A 23423-nucleotide genomic window follows, 5' to 3' on the forward strand; every position below is an offset into this window, starting at 1 on the left:
CAAATTTCCGTTTTTTTAACAAATAAACGCAAGTTATTTGAATGCAATTTTACCACTAACATGAAGTACAATATGTCACGAGAAAACAATGTCAGAATCACCGGGATCCATGAAAGCGTTCCAGAGTTATGACCTCATAAAGGTACAGTGGTCAGAATTGTAAAAATTGGCCCGGTAGTTAACGTGCAAACCACCCTTGGTAGTGAAGGGGTTAATGAATATGTGCTGCAGTATTGGTGATGGAATGTATTTTGCTGTAGTAGACAAGACTCCCCTCCACATCCAGATAGTCCTCGGTGGTCCTTCAGTGACCAGATACAAGATGGACATGGGTCACTGGATCTGATGGGAATTTGAGTCATAATCTCTAGGCACATGAATGGTCCTAAATTATATGACATGCGAGTGTTGAGTTTCCAAGCAGTAATATTAATAATTTCATTTATACAGTGCCAAACTATTACACTTTACTATTTAGATGGAACAGGTCTAAACAATATCAGACATTACAGAGTAACACATTCGTCAAAAATTCAAACGAGTGTTGAGGCTATTTCATAAGATTTTAGCTACTATCTTTACATCTGTCATCGAAGGCAACATATATGATTTTTACCAACTTGGGTTCGGCAACATCACAATTATGGCCTCACACATTGACGCAGGCAGTGAGTCTCATTCCAGGTAATCTTGGAAAATATCTAACAATTTAGTGAGAAGTATGTCCCCATATTTTTTATAAACGTCAGCAGACAGTCCATCAAACCCTTATAACTTCTCATTGGTTATTGAGTCAGCCACCACCTCCAATTCTTCTACAGTAATTACCATTAGGCCCTTTTCACACATTCAGTATTTGGTCAGCATTTTACATCAGTATTTGTAATCCAAAACCAGGAGTAGGTGATTAAATCCAGAAGTGGTGACGTGTTTCTATGGTACTTTTTCTCTGATTGTTCAACTCCTGATTTTTGCTTAATCAGAGGAAAAGTATCACACTTAACATTATGGCTGGTCCATACAATCAGGGCAACTGTTACCACCCACCTTTCGTGTCTCCCCTCTTTCCTCATAGATTGTAAGCTTGCGAGCAGGGCCCTCATTCCTCTTGGTATCTGTTATGATCTATGTGATTATTGTTATGCTGTAATGTCTATTGTCTGTACAAGTCCCCTCCGAAATGTAAAGTGCTGCGGAATATGTCGGCGCTATAGAAATAAAATTATTATTATAGAAACACATCACCACTTATTTTTCACCCAACCTGGTTTTGGCTTACAAATACTGGTGTAAAATACTGACCAAATACTGAACTTAGATTTAGGTCATTGAGTCTTTACTAAGCGCAATTATCTGAACAGTAGTGGATTAGACAGATTAGACCAATCATTACAGCAGTTTAGAGATTAGGAATCCAGTCAAGGGACTTTCTTTGTAATGGGGATATACCAGTACGATTGAAGGCGATAGGAAAGATACCAAAAGAAAGAAAGGTTAGATATTTTAGTTTGGCAGTGATGACGGGAGATTTGTGATAGGAATCTGCACTTTAGAACTAAGGAGGAAGTGAAAAGTGTCGAGTGTATTGCTGGATAATTAGATGATGTTGGTGGTGAAGTAGGCTTGTTTGGAAAATTAGTTTAAGATTAACACACTGGCGCCAGTCCACTTGGACAGAGAAGGAAGGTCCCCTATTCCCAGATGCAGCTGGTGAATAACAGGCTCTGTGCTGGTGCCTGTTTAAAAGAGCTAAAGCTGATAAGAAAAGAAATACACCGCGCTATACTGGGAACTGAAAAAATAATATAACTGAGTACTTACTTGCTGTTGTGTGAAAAAATCACGTGGTGGTGGATGTATAACAGTATTCTGAGACTATTCACCTTGTCATAGATGTATATTGCCCTGCATTTGGATGCCAAAACTGCTGAGTAGATAATATAGGGTTAAATGGGGGTGAGCCCGTTAGTGTGTTTGAGGAAAAAAAATAAATAAATAAAATAAAATATGAACTAATCTTGATTTACTCACTTAAGGAAATCAGAACCATATAAAATACATGCTGTAAATGTAGCCATTGCCAAGTATTAAGATTGGAATGTTGCAGCCTGTTTCTGATGTAATAAAATATAATAGTTGAAAAATAAAATGAAACACAAAAAAAAAAGAGGGGGATAAATAGATGTTTGAGATAACTGAATGCTGACCTTACTGCATGCCAATTTCAACAGGCGAGGTCAGAATGATTAATCCTGTGCAAAACAAATGATGGCACAGTTCCTGCAAAGTGAATGAGCGTTAGTGACAGCTTCTGCCCGCTAGTGGAACGAGGTGCTTAATTCTGGTGCACTTACTTGCAGGGCCAGTGCTCAGTGAGGCAGGCTTGGGTGCTCAGCGTGGGGGCTGGGGCTGCTGCTGCTAATCCGTATGGACGTGGAGACCGCCGCTGCCTCGCGTGCTCCGGCCGAGAGCAACGCTGAGGGACTCGGCGTGTGATGGGGCAGGGCTAGCGTGACGTCACACTGGGGGTAAGACGGTGGCTCAAAGGCAGCACAATACCGACATGTTTCGAGAGATAGCTACTCTCTTCATCAACCCTGATGAAGAGAGTAGCTATCTCTCGAAACATGTCGGTATTGTGCTGCCTTTGAGCCACCGTCTTACCCCCAGTGTGACGTCACGCTAGCCCTGCCCCATCACACGCCGAGTCCCTCAGCGTTGCTCTCGGCCGGAGCACGCGAGGCAGCGGCGGTCTCCACGTCCATACGGATTAGCAGCAGCAGCCCCAGCCCCCACGCTGAGCACCCAAGCCTGCCTCACTGAGTACTGTCCCTGCAAGTAAGTGCACCAGAATTAAGCACCTTGTTCCACTAGTGGGCACAAGCTGTCACTAACGCTCATTCACTTTGCAGGAACTGTGCCATCATTTGTTTTGCACAGGATTAATCATTCTGACCTCGCCTGTTGAAATTGGAATGCAGTAAGGTCAGCATTCAGTTATCATCTCAAACATCTATTTATCCCCCTCTTTTTTTTTTTTGTGTTTCATTTTATTTTTCAGCTATTATATTTTATTACATCAGAAACAGGCTGCAACATTCCAATCTTAATACTTGGCAATGGCTACATTTACAGCATGTATTTTATATGGTTCTGATTTCCTTAAGTGAGTAAATCAAGATTAGTTCATATTTTATTTTATTTATTTATTTTTTTCCTCTGAAACACACTAACGGGCTCACCCCCATTTAACCCTATATTATCTACTCAGCAGTTTTGGCATCCAAATGCAAGGCAATACTGTATACATCTATGACAAGGTGAATAGTCTCAGAATACTGCTATACATCCACCACCACGTGATTTTTTTCACACACCAGCAAGTAAGTACTCAGTTATATTATTTTTTCAGTTCCCAGTATAGCGCGGTGTATTTCTTTTCTTGTTTGGAAAATTGAAAAAAAGATTTTTTTTTCTCCTCCACAAATCATATTTGGCACATCTAGAGCATCCCTAAAGAAAACCTGTTTGTGACATGTGCCAGGGTTTGTATCATATGTATCAGTGTGTTCTGTGTATTGGCGGCGCTGATTCATTTAGGGCACATTTAGGTTTTTTTTATACTGTTCATCAGCTAAATTGGAACAGAGAAGCAGAGAGATTGTACCCAATCATGACTGTATATTCTTCACAAGTTTCTGGGTGTTAATGGCATGAAACTTTCTATTTGTTTCTATGTAGGGGTGTCCTGAAAGGAGCAACAAAGGAAAGAAGTCTTTTGGTCAGAGCACGGGATAGGGAAGTTAGCAAAGACATACCCGGAGCAGAGCTGGAAGAATACGAAGTCTAGTATACTCCTGTGTTCATGTGTAGGAGAGTTAGTAAGTTGTGGAAGGCAAAACGAGCAAGTTAGAGATAGAAGATGAGCAGCAGATGGAGAGTGGATTTTCAGTGGGGATAATACATCACAGATAGAAAATAGGGAAGTCAGGTTAGAAAGTGATCTTGGATCTTCTGTGGTTAGCCCCAAGGACAGTGAACAAGTGTCATTTGCAGAGAGAAGAGGTGGAAGAGTCTGACTGAGTGGACCTCCAAATGAGGGGAACGTAAGTGAGAGTACTAGGGAATAATTTGAAAAGTGCTTTGTGTTTGTTCTCTGGTCTGGGGGGGTAAGAGAAAAATGTAGCCCACCATACAAGAGAGCAACAGTGGAGGTGGTCTCCAAGTGTTTAATCCAAGTTTTAGTGAGTGCCATGTTAAGAGCACTTGAAAGAAGTTGTTAATTTAAATGTAGATTGTTACACACTGACCATGAGTTCCAGTTAAAGGAGACCAGAAAAGGCAATCAATAAATGGTAATAAGATTAGTATGTTTCCTGTGAAACACTGAATAAGCAAACAGAAAGAAAACAGCAGGTACAGTAAAGATCAAATGCCCTGTCTAATAGCCAAGTTTATCTGCCCGGACACTTTGACAAGTATGGCACTTGGACAAAGATGACATCTGCACATGTGTTTCTGCTTAAAGGGAACCTGTGACCAGGTTTTTCCTATATATAGAAGGGCCAGCACCTATAATCCCTATGTGACAGCATACTAAAATGTTGCCTATATAATCCCTATGCGCTCTCCATAAAACAAAAAATAGCTTTTACTACACTCACCTACGGAGCTTCCTCTCTTCTTGCTTTGTGTGGATGACGCTTTCTTCGTCATTGACATAGTGGGCTCAGCATCCCGCTCCTGTGCAGGCGCACTTCTCTGCCATCGGCTCATTATAATGTTACATCGGCTCATTTTCCTCCCATTCAGGTCCTACAATATCGGATCCTTTCAGTGGAGATCTTATATATAAGAGTATTTTCCTGAGTGACCCTACAAGGATGGAGAGGGACAGGGACAAGATGGCGGCGAGGATATTACACCTCTCCCTAGAGATCCTCTTCCGGCTCACTGGAGAGGTGAGAGATTCTGATGACGTCACATTACATTATTCTTATCTATGGAAATAACAGAAGGACAGAACTGGAGAGGTGAGGACTCTGGAAATGTCTGTAGTGAGGTTTATTAATGTGTCTCTCCATAACCAGGATTACACAGTAGTGAAGAAGACATCTAATGAGCGCTGTCAGGCCCCTGTGTCTGAGGGATGGGGAAGACCCCTGAGCCCAATCACAGGGCCTCCACCTCACCCCCTGATACATGAGGACATCAATGACCAGAAGATCCTAGAACTCACCTACAAGATGATTGAGCTGCTGACTGGAGAGGTGACACTGCTGGGAATGCTGGGACATTATACAGTAACGCTATGGAGGGATCGGGGGATGACGGTATCATTGTATGTGTCAGGTTCCTATAAGGTGTCAGGATGTCGCCATCTATTTCTCCATGGAGGAGTGGGAGTATTTAGAAGGACACAAAGATCTGTACAAGGACGTCATGATGGAGGTTCCCCAGCCCCTTTCATCACCAGGTAATAGGACTAAAAACACATTGCATCTATCTGTATTTAAAGAATTAATTCAGTCCCTGTATGTGTTTCCTTCAGTTCTTTCCTGTAAGAGGACAACACCAGAAAGAAGTCCTCTTATTCCACAGGACTGTTTAGAAGAAGATCCCAATGTTACTCAGGATCATCAGGTAGATGGAGAGAAAGTGTGTCACGAGATCTTTCATATAATTTGTAGAAGGCTGTGAAGGTCTTGTGTTCAGTCTTGTTTTATCCACCAACATTTATTTATTTTGCTCACTTATATTAGCAACATTAATTCCACAGCACTTTACAAACGTGATCATCACTGTCCCCATTGGGGCTCACAATCTAAATTCCCTATCAGTATGTCTTTGGAGTGTGTGAGGTAACCAGAGAACCCAGAAGAAACCCACGCAAACACAGGAGAACATACAAACTCCTTGCAGATGTTATCCTTGGTGGGATTTCAACCCAGAATCCCAGCACTGCGAAGCAACTGTATTAAATTGAATGGTCAATTTATTAGAGACATTTGCACTTTAATCATTACAGTTTCCCAATATAGAAATTAGACCCATGACTAGAGTTGATAAAAAAAATTGTAGGTTCCTGGCTCACCTCAGTACTAAATGGCAACTGATAATATGAAATCCTATATGCCTCTTAAAATTATTCATCCCCTTGCGAGATAGAACAAGCTGTTGAGAGAACAACAGTACTACCATCTATTTTGTGGCAATGTGAGAAGCTATCCTGTTAGCATAGGCCAATATGTTGCAAAATTACCTCAACACCTGGTGGAACCTATAACATTAGGAGTTTTCTGGAGTTCTGAAGGCCAAAGAAAGTCCAATGCGATACCAGGTGGTTATCTCTAGTAAGGTGGCCATTCAGTGTATCTTTTATGCTTGGTGGAGATATCAGAATAAAGCTGATCATGGACATTAGATGTTATCTGGATCTTCTTGAGGGTAAACTGATTAAATTTGCTGATGACACAAAGCTAGGAGGGATAGCTAATACTAGAGAAGAGAGAGAGAGGATTCAAAAAGATTTAAATAAACTGTAGAAGTGGGCAGCAACTAACAGAATGGTTTTTAACAGGGAGAAATGCAAAGTACTACATCTGGGCAATAAAAATGGAAAAAGCATATATAGAATGGGAGGAATAGGGCTAAGTGACAGCACATGTGAAAAAGACTTGGGTATACTAATAGATCACAGACTGAATATGAGTCAACAGTGTGATGCAGCAGCAAAAAAGGCAAATGCAATTCTAGGATGTATTAACAGAAGCATACAGTCTAGATCACGTGAAGTCATTATTTCCCTCTACTCCTCTTTGGTCAGACCTCATCTGGAATATTGTGTCCAGTTTTGGGCACCACATTTTAAAAAAGACATCAACAAACTGGAGCAAGTTCAGAAAAGAGCGACCAGAATGGTGACCGGTCTGCAAACCCTGTCTTATGAGGAAAGGTTGCAGGATTTGGGAATGTTTAGTTTGCAAAAGAGAAGACTGAGAGGAGACTTAATAGCTGTCTACAAATATCTAAAGGGCTGTCACATTGTAGAAGGATCAACTTTATTCTCATTTGCACAAGGAAAGACTAGAAGCAATGGGATGAAACTGAATGGGAGGAGACACAGATTAGATATTAGAAAAAACTTTTTGACAGTTAGAGTGATCAATGAGTGGAACAGGCTGCCACGAGAAGTGGTGAGTTCTCCTTCAATGGAAGTCTTCAAACAGAGGCTGGACAGACATCTGACTGGGATGATTTAGCGAATCCTGCATTGAGCAGGGGGTTGGACCAGATGGCCCAGGAGGTCCCTTCCAACTCTATGATTCTATGATTCTCACAATTTTCTGCTTATGAAGACTGCTGGAAAGAATTAGGAGCCGGCAAGTTGGATTTATACCGGAGACCTGTGATAATGCAGTGCCCAGGTGGGAACTAGATGTTATAGGTGCCAAAGCCGACCAATAATGAGGAAATTAGGAATATCACAGGTGCTAGCCCTGTGTCCCTCACACTAAGCCCTTACAGCCTCTTAGTGCGTGTGTGCGCAGTTTCAAGGATGAATACTGATGAGGGTATTAACGTAATCAAAAGGGAGTATTTACTGTATTCACTTCACAATACATAGTCCATAGCGATGGTATCACAGTCCTTCATACAAGCTGAAATTTTTAGGTAGGAAGAGAGATGGTGACCGTGATGTTTATGAAGGAATCTTCCCAGTTAATAGCTTAAATAAAGTGATCGTCTGACTGCAGGTTATATACTGGGTTACTCTCTTAATTCACACAGCCCTTCAGTTATATTGCTACCAAGGTTGGGCCTATACAGTTTGGGTTACTGTGGAAATAGTGTTCACTGCTTACTCATGATTAAGTCCTGATACAGTTCCCTGTCGCAGGGCGTACAGTAGAAGATACAGTACACATGAGGCACTCCTGCTAGCAGAACCATTAAAGGCGTGGAGTGTAGCGGAAGAGCCCTTGTACAGCTCTATCTCTTCTGTCTCTATGAAGATTGAAATTCCACATGCCCTCATGGCGTAGGCTGTAGCATTGTCCTGGCCGATTGAAGATTAATGGAAGCGGGACCTAAGCTGAAGACAGAGCAGCCTAGGAAGTCGACCTCTCATCACATCGCTCCTCACAGGAACTCCTCTCTGACTTTTACCTCAGCAGCTTCTAGAGGCTTCTGCAGGAAAACAGGCTGAGAGAGTGACATGTGACCAAAATTTTTGCACCTTTACACTTTGGACAGTAGATAGCAGTATAGGACATTTTTTTCAAATAGACCACATAACAGGACATAGGTTTCTGGTAACCAACTATATTTTGCACAGATAGGAGGAGGTACTGGGACACTACATTAGCTACTGCGGTCATGTCATTTGTGGTCATCATGCAAATTGATTTTTTTTCTGTTTGAAATAATTGCTTATGATTTCTCCATCTGTCTGACTTTTACAATCTTTTTTTTCAGGATAAAGATCTGACCCATATTAACACTACTGAGACATATGTGATGGGTGATGATTGGTGTAAAGTCGAGATATGTACAGACGACGATCAAGGTGAGTAGTAAACACAAAATTTGATTCTACTCACTCCCTGGCTGTTCAGCAGAGGGTTTTTTTTATGTAAAGTTGCACTTTGCACTGAGGTTGATAGTTTGAAGAGGAATCTAAACTGCTCTGAAGTAATTCACAGACCACAAGCCAAAACATTAACTGAACCGTACGTCTTGATTGACATGTCGGAGACAGACTGAAATCCATCCAATGCCAAAAAAATTTTTGTGCGACTTGCTGCTGTGCAACAATTTTAGAGCAGCAATTTGACTGTAAGAGAGCAGCCAAAAATCCAATAGTTTTGGAGTTTTTGCAACAGTTGCAACAAAGGCACTCAAGCAACATCACGGTCTTTATTTTGTTCAACGCTTGCCAGCGCGTAACCATAAAATTTAGCACAGATGAGCAACTATAGGAAGGCCAGGTATCAAAAAACTTCACCATTTTGTAGAATCAATTTACTGATCATCTGAATAAATGTACAATGAAATGAACTGTGTAAGTTTGTTGCAAAGTCCTTAATGATATGGATCAATGTGGAAATGGGAAAAGGCAGGAAAAGGATGCTGGTCTCTGGTAAGAACACACACCCAGAAGTCAAAAGAATAAGATAAGGTCATCGCTTTCACATTCTTGTTTGCAAATAAAGAGTGCAGGAGAACAGTAAGGACCTATATCCTTGTTGAGAATTTAAGCAATGGGCACATGTTGTATAGATAGCTAGAGAGATATATGTATAAATCGTCAATTAATTACAATTCCTTTTGATTGGAAGAAAAAGCTTTGGAGAAGTATTCAAAGGTTAAAGATTTTCTTTAAGTATTTCCTTAACCAACCCCTTCACGACATGCGCCGTACATGTACGGCGCATGTCGGGTCTTCTCCCTATGATGTGGGCTCCGGCGCTGAGCCCACATCTTTTACAGCACATGTCAACTGATTTGAACAGCTAATATCTTCCCCCAACAGCCGTGGGTGGAATTTCAATCCACCCACAGCTGTTAACCTGTTAAATGACAATCTCTGACAGCAGCATTTAACACGATCGCGCCGGAATCCCATGACTAATCAGCATCCGTGTCACATGACCGCGGGTTGCCGATGGGTTGGCATGACAAACCTGGCTCTGCAGGTGGTTGTCATTGCCGGATTGCTATGAGCACTGCCCAGAGTCGGAAGCAAAATCGAAAAGACAATTATGGACTTGCACTTTTTTTTGCAATTTCGCTGCACTTGGAATTTTTTTTCCCGTTTTCCTGTACACTATTTGGTAAAAACAACTGTGTTGTTCAATAGTTCAATAATACAACTCGTCGCACAAAAAAAAGTCCTCGCATGGCCCTGTTGATGGAAAAATAAAAAAGTTAGGGCTTTGGGAAGAAAGAGAGTAAAAAAACAAAACCGCAAAAATGAAAATGGGCTGCCTCGTTAAGGGGTTAAGACAGCTCACCAACAGTAGAAATTTCAAATTCCAAATATTAGTGCTCCTTCGCACGTCTTTGATTTTTCACATATTCAAAAAATGGATCAAGTTCCATTAGTGTTTCAATTACAGTTTGGTCAATGTGTCAGTTTGTACCAGAATTTCATCAGTTGAAAAAAAAAAAATAATGGAGTTTTCTCAAGCTTCTCCTATCAACTATGTGAGAAATGGGCAACACACAGATGGCATCCAAATGCTTTCTGAATTTTTTCATGGACTTGCGTTGGCAAGTTTGATACAACACTTGGATTAATATTGGACAAGTATCCATGCTCATGTGCAGACCACTCGGAAAAATCAGACACGTATACTATTCCATAGACTAGTATAGATATGAGTGCTATCCGAGAAACCTACTGATGCAACTTCTATGAGAAAAACTGACATCTGAACGAACCCCAACAGGGATCATGCCCATGGAAAACTGAGGCAGAGAAGAAAGCCTGTTTTAAGTGCTTTAAAGGGAACCTGTTACCAGCAAGAACACAACTAACCTGCAGATATGGGCTTAATTTGCCGGTTAATAGCGTTTGCACATAGCTGAATGTTGTGGGGAGAAAATTAACTTTATTCCCCCTAGCATTGTTCTGGTTTCAGTCATGAGAATGGCGAGGATTCAATCACTGCTTTGAGAATACAGAGCTGCGGTTGTAACTGGCAGGTGGATGTCTAAGTAGGAGATTAGTTAGTTGTACATTGAATTGGGATGCAATTTGTACAGACATTTTTATATAGAAATATAATGAAATATATAATGTCAAAGCACTGGTATTAAAAAAAAATAACAAAATTGTTTTTAATTTTGACAGATGACTCAGATGGACATGTTATAATTTCAGATTTTAAAGTAGAAGATGATGATATCACACCAGATGCATATGAAGAATATTCCATTACAAGTGTCCCAGATACACATCCAGGTCTTCACAGCAAAGCTATGTCACCTGATCCTTTTAAACTGGGTCTATCTACTGATTTGTTACAGCAAGATAAAAATAATAGCATGGATGTTGAACATCAAAGAGAAAACACTGGGGAGAAGCCATTTTCATGTTCCGAATGTGGGAAATGTTTTTCTCGTAAATCTGATCTTGTTAAACATCTGAGAACTCACACAGGGGAGAAGCCTTATTCGTGTCCCGAATGTGGGAAATGTTGTTCTCAGAAATCTGATCTTGTTAGACATCAGAGAATTCATACAGGAGAAAAGCCATTTTCATGCTCTGAATGTGGAAAATGTTTTAACCACAAATCAATTCTTGTTACACATCAGAAAACTCACACAGGGGAGAAGCCATTTTCATGTTCTGAATGTGGAAAGTGTTTTAATCGCAAGTCAATTCTTATTAGACATCAGAGAATTCACACAGGGGAGAAGCCATTTTCATGTTTAGAATGTGGGAAATGTTGGTTTCAGAAATCTGATCTTATTAAACATCAGAGAAGTCATACGGGAGAGAAGCCATTTTCATGTTCAGTATGTGGAGAATGTTTTAACCAGAGATCAACGTTTGTTAGACATCAGACAATTCACACAGGGGAGAAGCCATTTTCATGTGGAGAATGTGGGAAACATTATAACAATAGATCAAAACTTGTTATTCATCAGAGAAGTCACACAGGTGAGAAGCCATTTTTATGTTCGGAATGTGGGAAATGTTTTAACCAAAATGCAGATCTTGTTAGACATCAGAGAATTCACACAGGGGAGAAACCATTTTCATGTTCTGTGTGTGGCAAGTGTTTTCGCCAAAACTCATATCTAATTCAACATGAAAGAGCTCACACAGGGGAGAAGCCATTTTCATGTTCTGTATGTGGAAAGTGTTTTGCAAACAAATCAAATTTTCTTAAACATCAGAGAATTCACACAGAGAAAAGTAAATTTTCTTTTTCCCTTAAATCAGTTTGCTGATAAATTGTAGAAAGAAAAAAAAACAGCAGATCAAGTTATATGTCAGGCTGTGGAGACTGAGGTGGAGTCTGTGTAAAATGCACTGACTCCTAACATATATAATAAATTGGGTTCAGTGGTTCACTGCTGTATGTGCTGTAAATGTTTTCATAAGAATTTGGGAACGTTATGAAGTCTCCTATAAATATCTGTTCTGTTCCTGATCTAATCATCTAGTCTTTTAGTTGAGATGAATCTGTTCTACACTTTATGCACATGTTCAGTAGTAAGTCCAGTGCTGTGGAGTCAGGAGTCGCAGTCGGAGCCAGGAGTCAGTGTCAGGGAAATTGAGGAGTAGGAGTCGGAGGTGTTTGTCTTACGGACTCCTCGGCCCTGCATGTCATACAAAAGAAACAAACAGCAGAGCATTTACAGCACTAAGTGTTTATTAATAAATGTATGGAATTACCAATAAACATTTATAATCTAAAAACAAATACAAGGTGGGACAAAATTAATGCGCACTCTGGCTGTAGAATTTTTTAAAACAACTTTCAGAGCCGACAAATATATAATTTTTCGAAATAATCTGTGCTTTTCAATACACTTTGCCCATTTGTCATTATGGTTTCATATTCCCTCATTCCAAAATTTTTTAGGCTGATCTGCAAGGCACGAATGCACTACTCGCTTTACCTCTCCATCAGATGACTTTCCACATACAGTGGCTTGTGAAAGTACTTGCACCCCCTTCCCGCTCCCTGGCATTTTTCGTGTTTTGCTAACGCATAACCTGGAATTTCAATGTTTTATTTGAGGTTTTGCATCAGTTTAAGTAAAGAACATGCCTACAACTGTGAACCTTTTGGATTTACTTTTATTTGGAAGCAAACAATGGGACAAAATAATTGAAAACTTCAGTGTGCATAACTATTCACCCCCTAAAGTCAGTACATTGTAGAGCCTCCTTTTGCAGCAATTACGGCTGCAAGTTGCTTTGGATAAGTCTGAGTTTTCCACATCTTGCCACTGAGATTTTTCCCTATTCCTCAAGGAAAATCTGCTCCAGCTCCTTTAAGTAGATGGTTTCCTTTGGTGAACAGCAATTTTCAAGTCTGACCACAGATTCTCAATTGGATTTATTTCTGAGCTTAGACTCGACCACTACAAAACATTTACACATTTCCCCTTAAACCACTTGAGTGTTGATTTATCAGTATACTTAGGATCATTGTCTTGTTGAAAGATGAACCTCCATCCCAGTCTCAAATCACTGACAGACTGAACAGGTTTTGCTTAAGAATATTCCTGTATTTCACACCACCATCCTTGTTTCACTGTGGGAATATTGTTCTTGGGGTGATAATGTGTTGATTTGTTGCCATACATAGCGTTTACCTTGGGGCCAAAAAGTTCAATTTTGGTCTCATCTGACCACAGCACCTTCCTCCACACATTTGGGGAGTCTTCCACGTTTTGGCAAACTCAAAACGAGCCTTACACACAAAAATTGTAAGTAAAGGCTTTTTTCTGCCCACTCTTGCCTAAAGGCGACCTCTATGAAATGTTCAGTTTATTGTGGTCGTATGGACTGATACTCCAGTCTCTGCTTGGGAACTCTGCAGCTCCTTCAGGGTTACCTTTGATCTCTGCTCTCTCTAATTCATGCCCTTGCTCCCCAGGTTGAGAGTTTTTGTGGTTGGCCCTCTCTTGGTCGGTTTGTTGTGGTACCATGTTCTTTCCATTTGATGATAATGGATTTGATGGTGCTCCGGGAGATCATCAGAGATTGGGATTTTTTTTTTTATAACCCAACCCTGACTTGTACTTCTCAACAACTTTGTCCCTGACTTGTTTGGAGATCTCCTTGGTCTTCATGTTATTTGGTTAGTGGTGCCTCTTGCTTAATGGTGCTGCAGCCTCTGTGGAGTTTCCGAAAATGCGTGTATGTACTGACAGACCACGTGACACTTAGCGCACAGGTGAACTTCCTCTCACTAAGCATGTGATGTATGAAGGTAATTGCATTCACCAGAAATTTTTAGGGGCTCATAGCAAAAGGGGTGAATACATATGCACATGCCAATTAGTTATTCGATCCCATAAATGTAATTTATGCCTATATTTTTCTCACTTCACTTCACCAACTTAGACTATTTAGTGCTAATGTATGCTACTGTAATCTGTCAATCATCTATCCAATGAAATCAGTTCATGTGCATACTCGATGATATCGTCAGTTGTGGTCAGGTGATCAGCTGCCATTCATTGCTAACACTTGTGCTACCTTCCTTGAATGTGTGGTCAAGAGAAATTTAATATAACCAAAGTGTGAAAAAGTTTTGACAACCCCCTCATCGAATCCAAATAACACATGTACACTGAATAGGCACTATAAGATTGGGCTTTTCAAGATCACTTTCCATATAAGTCTTTCCTTCCTGTCTAACTGGTTGTCTACTGTTATAGTCTATCTGTGCTAAGGAACAACTACATGTGTTTGGAGACTTTGGAGAAACAGTGTTGTATTGGGTTGCAGTGTGCATAACTGTGCACCATCTATTCATCAGAACAATTCTTCACTTCCACCTGATCGTCTTTCACTGGATGTCTTTCCTCAATCACCCTATTCTTAGTATACTCTCAATACAGTTGTAGGAGTAAACCCTACAAGGCTGACCGCTTTACATACTAGCCCAGGATAATCTAGCACAAGTGATCATGCTTTGCTCGAAAAGTAAGCCGGGGTCAGACTTGCGAGTACAATGCGAGAAACTAGCATCAATAACCGGCACTGCTGCCGGCACTCAGGACCTGAGTGTGCGGCTGCATAGAAAGACATGCAGCTGCACACTGCGGTCCAAGTGCCGGCGGCAGTGCCAGGTATTGATGCGAGAGACTTATGCGAGTTTCTCGCATCACACTCACAAGTGTGACCCCGACCTTACTCTAATCATCTATTTTGCCATTTTTATGTGGATTCACAGCTAAAGTATCTAGTGTCTAATTTCTATAGAGGGAAGCTCCAGTTAGGAAAGGGCAGTTATCTAATGAAGTAGCCATTCTGTGTACATCAACCATTTGCGTAGGATAATTCATGCTTGTAGATACAGTATAATTACATCCTAATTGTTTTATCTGGTGCCTATTTCTTCCTCCTGATCCAATACCAATCATGAAGAAATGTGGATAAACTTGTCTCAATCATTAGCTGAGCATGAGATAATTTGACTTACTAACTGTCCTACTCTCTTTATGTCGGATCAGGTGGAAAAGAGAGATCTTGGACAACCCCTTTAAAACGTGTTCCCAAAGATTAATAAACATCTGCTCTTATAAGCTATATTGTGTTTTGGATCTTTCTTTTTTTCATTTAAGCTACAAAGTCAAATGCACATTATAAGAATACAAAAGCAGTGTATGGGTTTAATCAATACAGGTCAAAAGTCCTTGTCTTATGGTATAGCTTTTCCCCTGCTTGGCTTCCATCTAACTTCTCCCTTCTCGAGCTCTTATGAAGCCAGAGCTGTCTATCACATAAGGGGAATATGGAGATAGAGGCACAACAAGGAGGTGGAAAAGTAATTTTAAATGATTGGCACCGTCATGAAGCACCAAGCAGATGGAATTAGTTTGAATAATCATTCTGTGCTGACTGAGTCCATTTAAAAGAATGTGTGGGATTTATTTCTGATTTCTTGTCAAAAACGGTAGGAATTCTGTGGAACTGCCAAAATCAGTCAAAAATGTTCCATAGTAGACAGAGTGAAGGAACTGGGATTTATTGTCAGTATGTCATATCCATTGGTTACATCACAGTAAGTACAGTACCACGCAATGTTGCAGGTTTAAGACCCTTCATCAGATGTATTGGCTATGTTCACCGCATATAAAACCTACCAGAGAAAAAGTGAGCAAAGACCTTGCTGTAACTAAAAAGCAAAAAGTGCATTTAAATAAGAGTTTTTAGTAATACTTTTTTTTGATAAAAAAATTGCATAAAAACCATCCCACCACGACAAGGTAACTCTGATTGGGACGGTCCTACACTATCTAATATTAAAACCTTACCATGTGTCAATGTTGATGTCAGTTTGTGAATAAGGATAGACAAAAGTACTGGGCCCAATCAGTGGAACACCAGTCTGGTGAAGCCTTTTATACAATTTCCAGCTCAGGAGAGGGAGGCCATACCCCAGCTTGCACAGAATGCAACACTACAAAGAATAAAACACAAAAATTGAGCTTGGTTTGAGTTGGTACACATGCAGAACATAAACACATGTTCACATTTGCCACAAAACATATAAAACCTACAAGAGAAAAAGTGAACAAAAACCCTGCTGTAACTAAGTAAATAAAAAGCAAAAAGTGCATTGAAATAAGTGTTTTTTTTCTATGTTCACTTCATATACAGTAGATCAAGATGATTCAAGGGTGTGGGGTGAGATTCCCGTAAACAGGGGCAAACAGGATCCAACTTTAAGCCCTTACAGAGTAAGTTTCCTGCTATTGAAGCCCTAGATTCCTCTTTCATTGCCCCATAAAGTATGATGCCAAAAAAGTGCCCCCCTCAAAACACAGTATGGTACCCATACAGTGAATTCCTACACAGAACTCTCGAGATGTACAGTATGATGGCCCTACTGTACCCACCCGGCAAAGTTTAGTGACCCTAACACAGCCCTACGCATAAGATTATGATCTCCACACTGTATACTGGCCCCCACATAGCCCTCCAAACAGTATTATGGCCCCCACATAGCCCTCCAAACAATATAATGGTCCCACATAACCCTACAAACAGTATAGTAGCCCCAACATAGTCCTCCAAACAGTATAATGACCCTACATAGTCTTCTATATAGTAGAATTGGCCCCACATAGCCTTCCATATAATATAATGAGCCCCACATAGCCCTCCATATAATGGTCCCACATAGCCTTCTATATAATATAATGGCCTCTCGTAGCCCTCCATATAATATAATGGCCCTCAACTTGCCTTCCGTATAATATAATGGCTCCCACATAGTTTTCCATATAATTCTAAGCTATATCATGTAATGTGCCCCACATAGCCCTCCATATAGTATAATGAGTCACACAATGTTCTTATTGATTTAAAAAAGAGATACAAAATATTTACCTCTTCCTGTTCCACCGCTGCTCCAGTCTCTGTGCCGTGTCTCCTGCAGCTCTATACAACTGGTGCATTATAGAGACATAATCGCCCCAGTGCACTGAGATGTCAGATGCAGAAGGAGAATGATGGAGGAGGGAGTATCAGCCGATCATTGCTTTCAATTGTATCGCCTGATGCTGATACAGTTGAAAGTGCGATGCTGTATGGGGGCGGTGCTGAGCCCTTCACACTCATGGTCCTCAAAGTAGCTGCGTGTCCTGCTGCTATTGGTACGACACTGATTACATCTCCCTACATACAGTATAATATCTTTATAGCTGCCCTTATATATAGTATGTCTCCACAGCATTTATATACAGAATAATGTTCCCTATACAGTGGTGTGAAACAGTGTTTTTGCCCCCTTCCTGATTTCCTATTCTTTTGTATGTTTGTCACACTTAAATGGCCTGGGTATAGCTAGGGAATTTGAACTCTGCTTCCCAAAGATGTGATAAACCAGTTATTTTATGTTTTAAGGGGGCAATCACTTTTTGACACAGGGCCCTGTAGGTTTGGATTTCCTTTTCCCTTAAAAATAAAGACCTTCATTTAAAAACTGCATTTTGTGTTTACTTATGTTATCTTTGTCTAATATTTAAGTTTGTTTGGTGATCTGAAACATTTACGTCTGACAAACATACAAAAGAATAGGAAATCAGGAAGGAGAAAACGCTGTTTCACACGACTGTATACAGTATGATGTCCCCACATTCCACTATATATCATATGATGCTTCCACAGCCTGTATATACAGTATAATGTAACCATAACTACATACATAAAGAATGATTCCTCCACAGCTCTCTATACAATATGACCCTGCAGTTACCTATATACAAACCCCTAGAAACAGAATGATGCAACACAGTTCTCTATGTACATAGTGGCCCAACAACCCTATGTAGAAAGGGGCCCTCTATCGCCAGTGGGACAGCAGATGGGAGGTGAGTATTTTATCTTTTAATTCAGCGAGTACACGGTGGCCATACTACTACATGGATGACTATGGGCTGTGCATTATATTATATAGAGGACTATGGGGTGCATTATACTATATGGAGGGTGCATTATACTATATGTATCACTATGGGCTGTGTATTATACTACATGGATGACTAAGGGCTGTGTATTACACAGTATATGTATCACTATTGACTGTGCATTATGTCTGGGTTGTGCTTTATATTACAGAGTGGGCCATTTATTTGGGTACACCTAAATAAAATGGGAATGGTTGGTGATATCAACTTCCTGTTTGTGGCACATTAGTATATGGGAGGGGGGGAACTTTTCAAGATGGGTGGTGACCATGGAGGCCATGTTGAATCCAGCTTTATTTTTTTCAATGGGAAGAGGGTCATGTGACACATCAAACTTGAATTTCACAAGGAAAACAATGATGTGCTTGGTTTTAACGTAACGTTATCCTTTCATGAGTTATTTACAAGTTTATGACCACTTGTAAAATGTGTTCAAAGTGCTGCCCATTGTGTTGGATTGTCAATGCAACCCTCTTCTCCCACTCTTGACACACTGATAGCAACACCGCTTAAGAAATTCTAGCACAGGCTTCCAGTATCCGTTGTTTCAGATGCTGCACATCTCGTATCTTCACAGCATAGACAATTGCCTTCAGATGACCCCAAAGATAAACGTCTAAGGGGGTCAGATCGGGAGACCTTGGTGGCCATTCAACTGGCCCACAACGACCAATCCACTTTCCAGGAAACTGTTCATGTAGGAGTGCTCAGACCTGACTCCCATAATTGATGGCATGGTGTGGTATATGGGGTACAAAAATAGTGGGGCCATTCTTCATCAATGGAAACCTCAATGCCACTGGATATCAGAAATTGCTATATGATGATGTGTTGCCCTCTTTATGCACTGAAGATGGCACGTTCCCTGAGTTTTTCCAGCAAGATGGTGCACCACCACATTATAGGAGTCGGGTCCGAGCATTCCTACAAGGGATCTGACCCCCTTAGACTAGCATTTCTTCTGCGGTGTTGCTATCAGTGTGTCAAGAGTGGGAGAAGAGGGTTCACTGTAAATACATTCTGATGCCCCTATGTATAGTACGATGGCCTCCACCTTGCACACACACGACTCTGCTCTGTACACCTCATCAGGGCTGACTCCAGGTTTTTGAGGGCCCCGGGCGAAAGAGTCTCAATGGCCCCTCCTTTAACACATACCATGGGAGCAGTGCCAAGCTTACTACAGAGATTTGGAGCAGAACTGAGCTTACTCCAGAGACTCTTTCGGCTGGGCCCTACTCTAAAGTATTAAAAATATATATTTATGTATTTTTCTTTAAGGGAATGAGTCACATACATGTCACATACATGTAGTCAAAGTACTACATCTGGGCAATAAAAATGAAAAAAGCATATATAGAATGGGAGGAATAGGGCTAAGTGACAGCACATGTGAAAAAGACTTGGGTATACTAATAGATCGCAGACTGAATATGAGTCAACAGTGTGATGCAGCAGCAAAAAAGGCAAATGCAATTCTAGGATGTATTAACAGAAGCATACAGTCTAGATCACGTGAAGTAATTAATTCCCTCTACTCCTCTTTGGTCAGACCTCATCTGGAATATTGTGTCCAATTTTGGGCACCACATTTTAAAAAAGACATCAACAAACTGGAGCAAGTTCAGAAAAGAGCGACCAGAATGGTGACCGGTCTGCAAACCCTGTCTTATGAGGAAAGGTTGCAGGATTTGGGAATGTTTAGTTTGCAAAAGAGAAGACTGAGAGGAGACTTAATAGCTGTCTACAAATATCTAAAGGGCTGTCACATTGTAGAAGGATCAACTTTATTCTCATTTGCAAAAGGAAAGACTAGAAGCAATGGGATGAAGCTGAATGGGAGGAGACACAGATTAGATATTAGAAAAAACTTTTTGACAGTTAGAGTGATCAATGAGTGGAACAGGCTGCCACGAGAATGGTGAGTTCTCCTTCAATGGAAGTCTTCAAACAGAGGCTGGACAGACATCTAACTGGGATGATTTAGCGAATCCTGCTTTGAGCAGGGGGTTGGACCAGATGGCCCAGGAGGTCCCTTCCAACTCTACGATTCTATGATTTACATTTTTTTTAAACAACCATGAATACCACATACAATGGACAAATATCGTCACACCATGACGAGACCACATATTACCACCACATAGTGACCGAATAATGCCACATACAAGGAACAAATACCACCGCACCATGGCCAGACCACATATTACCACCACATAGTGACTGAATACCACATACAAGGAACAAATAGGGCCACACCATGACCAGACCACATATTGCCACCACATAGTGACTGAATACTACAATACTGATCATTGATTTAAAAAAAACCACTGTTATGAATGGGTCACCGAGGAGGATAGCAGGACAAGCCTAAGCCACTGGAAAACCAGAGAGGTTGGTAACTAAGCAGATTGCAGACCCCGATCCTATCCACACAACTAGCAGTAGCCGTGGAGCGTACCTACGATGCCCTAGACGCTTCGGCACAGCTGGAGAGCTAACTCAGCCTAAAGCAAGAAAGGTGAAATCTAAACTGCCCCAGAGCAGACCCCAAAGGAATAGATAGCCCCCAAACATATATTGTCGGTGAGATAAGATGAAAACACAAACGCAGGCAGAAAAATAGACTGAGCAAATGATGGGGCAAAGACTGACTAGACAGGACAAGAATGGAAAGATACTGTCTGCAATCACGCAAAAAACCCTGAAAAATCCAATATGTCTGATGCACAAAAAACACTGAAGTCACACGACTTCGCCCCCACTATATCAGCACTCTGGTATATACTGAAAGCAAAGCAAAAAGAGATCAATATAACAGGCGACAGATCAAACTGATACAAGCAGTAACATATGGGCGGTGATCCAGCACAGCCCCAGCAGGAGCAAGCTGACTCACACAAAGCAAAGATAGACAAAACCAGATCAAATGCAAAAAGATTAGCAAATGAACACTTAGCTGAACCATGCAGGAACAGAGCAGGAGACATCAGACCTCAGAAGTTACAGGAAGAAAATCACCAGCAGGGATTGAAAGAAGTCAGCTGTCTTAAATACTTCAGTCAGAAACCCCAGATCTCTAGTCGTCATTATCATTATCTGGTGGCAAGCCTCTGTCAGTCTGACCAGCTCCACTACCTCCAGTAACCACCATAGGGAGCCCAGAAAGAGAACTTGCAACACCTCTGTCAATCTGACCAGCTCCACTACCTTCAGTAACCACCAGAGGAAGCCCAGAAAGAGAATTCACAGCAACCCACAATACTAAGTGCCATTGTATACAGGAACTCTGTATTTACTGTCAGTGTACAGGTAATATAGTGATCACTGGTGACATTATACACAGGAGCTCTGTATATAGTGTCAGTATACAGGTAATACAGTGATCACCACTGCCAGTGATCACTGGTGACATTATACACAGGAGCTCTGTATATAGTATACAATGTATAGTATCAGTGTACAGGTAACACACTGACTCACCAGTGACGTCTCTAGCTGAAGTCCTTCATCTTTGCTTTTCTTTTTCATCCAGAACAGACTGCCATCACTTCTTCCAGCTAGGACTCGTCTCTGCGTAAAATAACAATATATAATTGGTTATTATGCAACCCACCATTCCAAATATAAATTATAATCCACCACTGTACACACACTAACTATAAATGCCACTTTCCACATTTAATAAATAAATTAATTAGCACCTGTACTCTTTCCCCTAATTCATTACCAGGCACTTCATCCTCAACGCACCCCACTATCTACCTCCCGCTCTAACCCTAACCCCGATTCATTATATTTACTTGCCCCTCCCACCTCAATTCATTGTCATGTCTTTCTCTCCCACCCTCTATTCATTATCAACTGCTCTAGCCCACATTCAATAAATCACTTACTCCCCCACACTCAAAATTCTTTATTTATTCTCCAGATAGATCATTTGTTCTCCTCACCCCCCACCTTCAATTCATCATTTGCTCTCCCCACCCCCCACCTTAAACTAAATTGCTGTGCCCTGTCACTCACATTGAATTCATCATTTGCAGTCCCTGTCCTCTCCCCCACTTCATTTGCAGTCCCCCACATTAATTTGAAGTCCCCTTACTTCATCCATTGCAGTCCTCTGTCACCCCTCACTTCATCTGCAGTGCCCCTTCATCATTTGCAGCCCTCTATCCCCCTTCCATTTAATCATGTGCAGCCCCCCCAGACACACTTCATGTGCAATCACCTTCCCCCACTTCATCATGTGCAGTCCCCCTTCCCCCCACTTCATCATGTGCAGTCCCCCTTACCCCCCACTTCATCATGTGCAGTCCTCCTTACCCCCCATTTCATCATGTGCAGTCCCACTTACCCCCACTTCATCATGTGCAGCCCCCCAGACACACTTCATGTGCAATCCCCTTCTCCCCACTTCATCATGTGCAGTCCTCCTTACCCCCCAATTTATCCTGTGCAGTCCCCGTTAGCCCCCACTTCATCATGTGCAGCCCCACTCCCCCCTCTTCATCATGTGCAATCCTCCTTACCCTCAGTCATCATGTGCAGCCCCATTCACCCCCCCACTGCTCCGCTCCGTACACCTCATACACACACGGCTCCGCTCCATACACCTCGTACACACACGGCTCCGCTCCGTACACCCCATACACACACGGCTCCGCTCCATACACCTCGTACACACACGGCTCCGCTCCGTACACCTCATACACACGGCTCCGCTCCGTACACCTCGTACACACACGGCTCCGCTCCGTACACCTCGTACACACACGGCTCCGCTCCGTACACCTCGTACACACACGGCTCCGCTCAGTACACCTCGTACACACACGGCTCCGCTCAGTACACCTCGTACACACACGGCTCCGCTCAGTACACCTCGTACACACACGGCTCCGCTCCGTACACCCCGTACACACACGGCTCAGCTCCATACACCTCGTACACACACGGCTCTGCTCCGTACACCTCATACACACGGCTCCGCTCCGTACACCTCGTACACACACGGCTCCGCTCCGTACACCTCGTACACACACGGCTCCGCTCCGTACACCTCGTACACACACGGCTCCGCTCCGTACACCTCGTACACACACGGCTCCGCTCCGTACACCTCGTACACACACGGCTCCGCTCCGTACACCTCGTACACACACGGCTCCGCTCCGCACACCTCGTACACACACGGCTCCGCTCTGCACACCTCGTACACACACGGCTCCGCTCTGTACACCTCGTAC

The 23423-nt window shown here is 41.8% G+C and overlaps 1 protein-coding gene across 1 annotated transcript in view; it reads left to right on the forward strand.

The window, feature by feature from the left end:
* Window positions 1–23423, forward strand: part of LOC141071038 (uncharacterized) — a 137395-nt gene that overhangs the window by 48003 nt on the left and 65969 nt on the right. Inside the window, exons 6-9 of the mRNA XM_073559597.1 lie at window positions 4823–4961; window positions 5091–5270; window positions 5353–5476; window positions 5552–5643. Of these exons, the coding sequence (XP_073415698.1) occupies window positions 4823–4961; window positions 5091–5270; window positions 5353–5476; window positions 5552–5643 (535 nt within the window). The remainder of the gene's footprint in view (window positions 1–4822; window positions 4962–5090; window positions 5271–5352; window positions 5477–5551; window positions 5644–23423) is intronic.

Source organism: Dendrobates tinctorius, unplaced genomic scaffold (assembly GCF_039654945.1).
Source record: "Dendrobates tinctorius isolate UK_male_01 unplaced genomic scaffold, ASM3965494v1 ptg000014l, whole genome shotgun sequence".
NCBI classification, from domain to species: domain Eukaryota; kingdom Metazoa; phylum Chordata; class Amphibia; order Anura; family Dendrobatidae; genus Dendrobates; species Dendrobates tinctorius.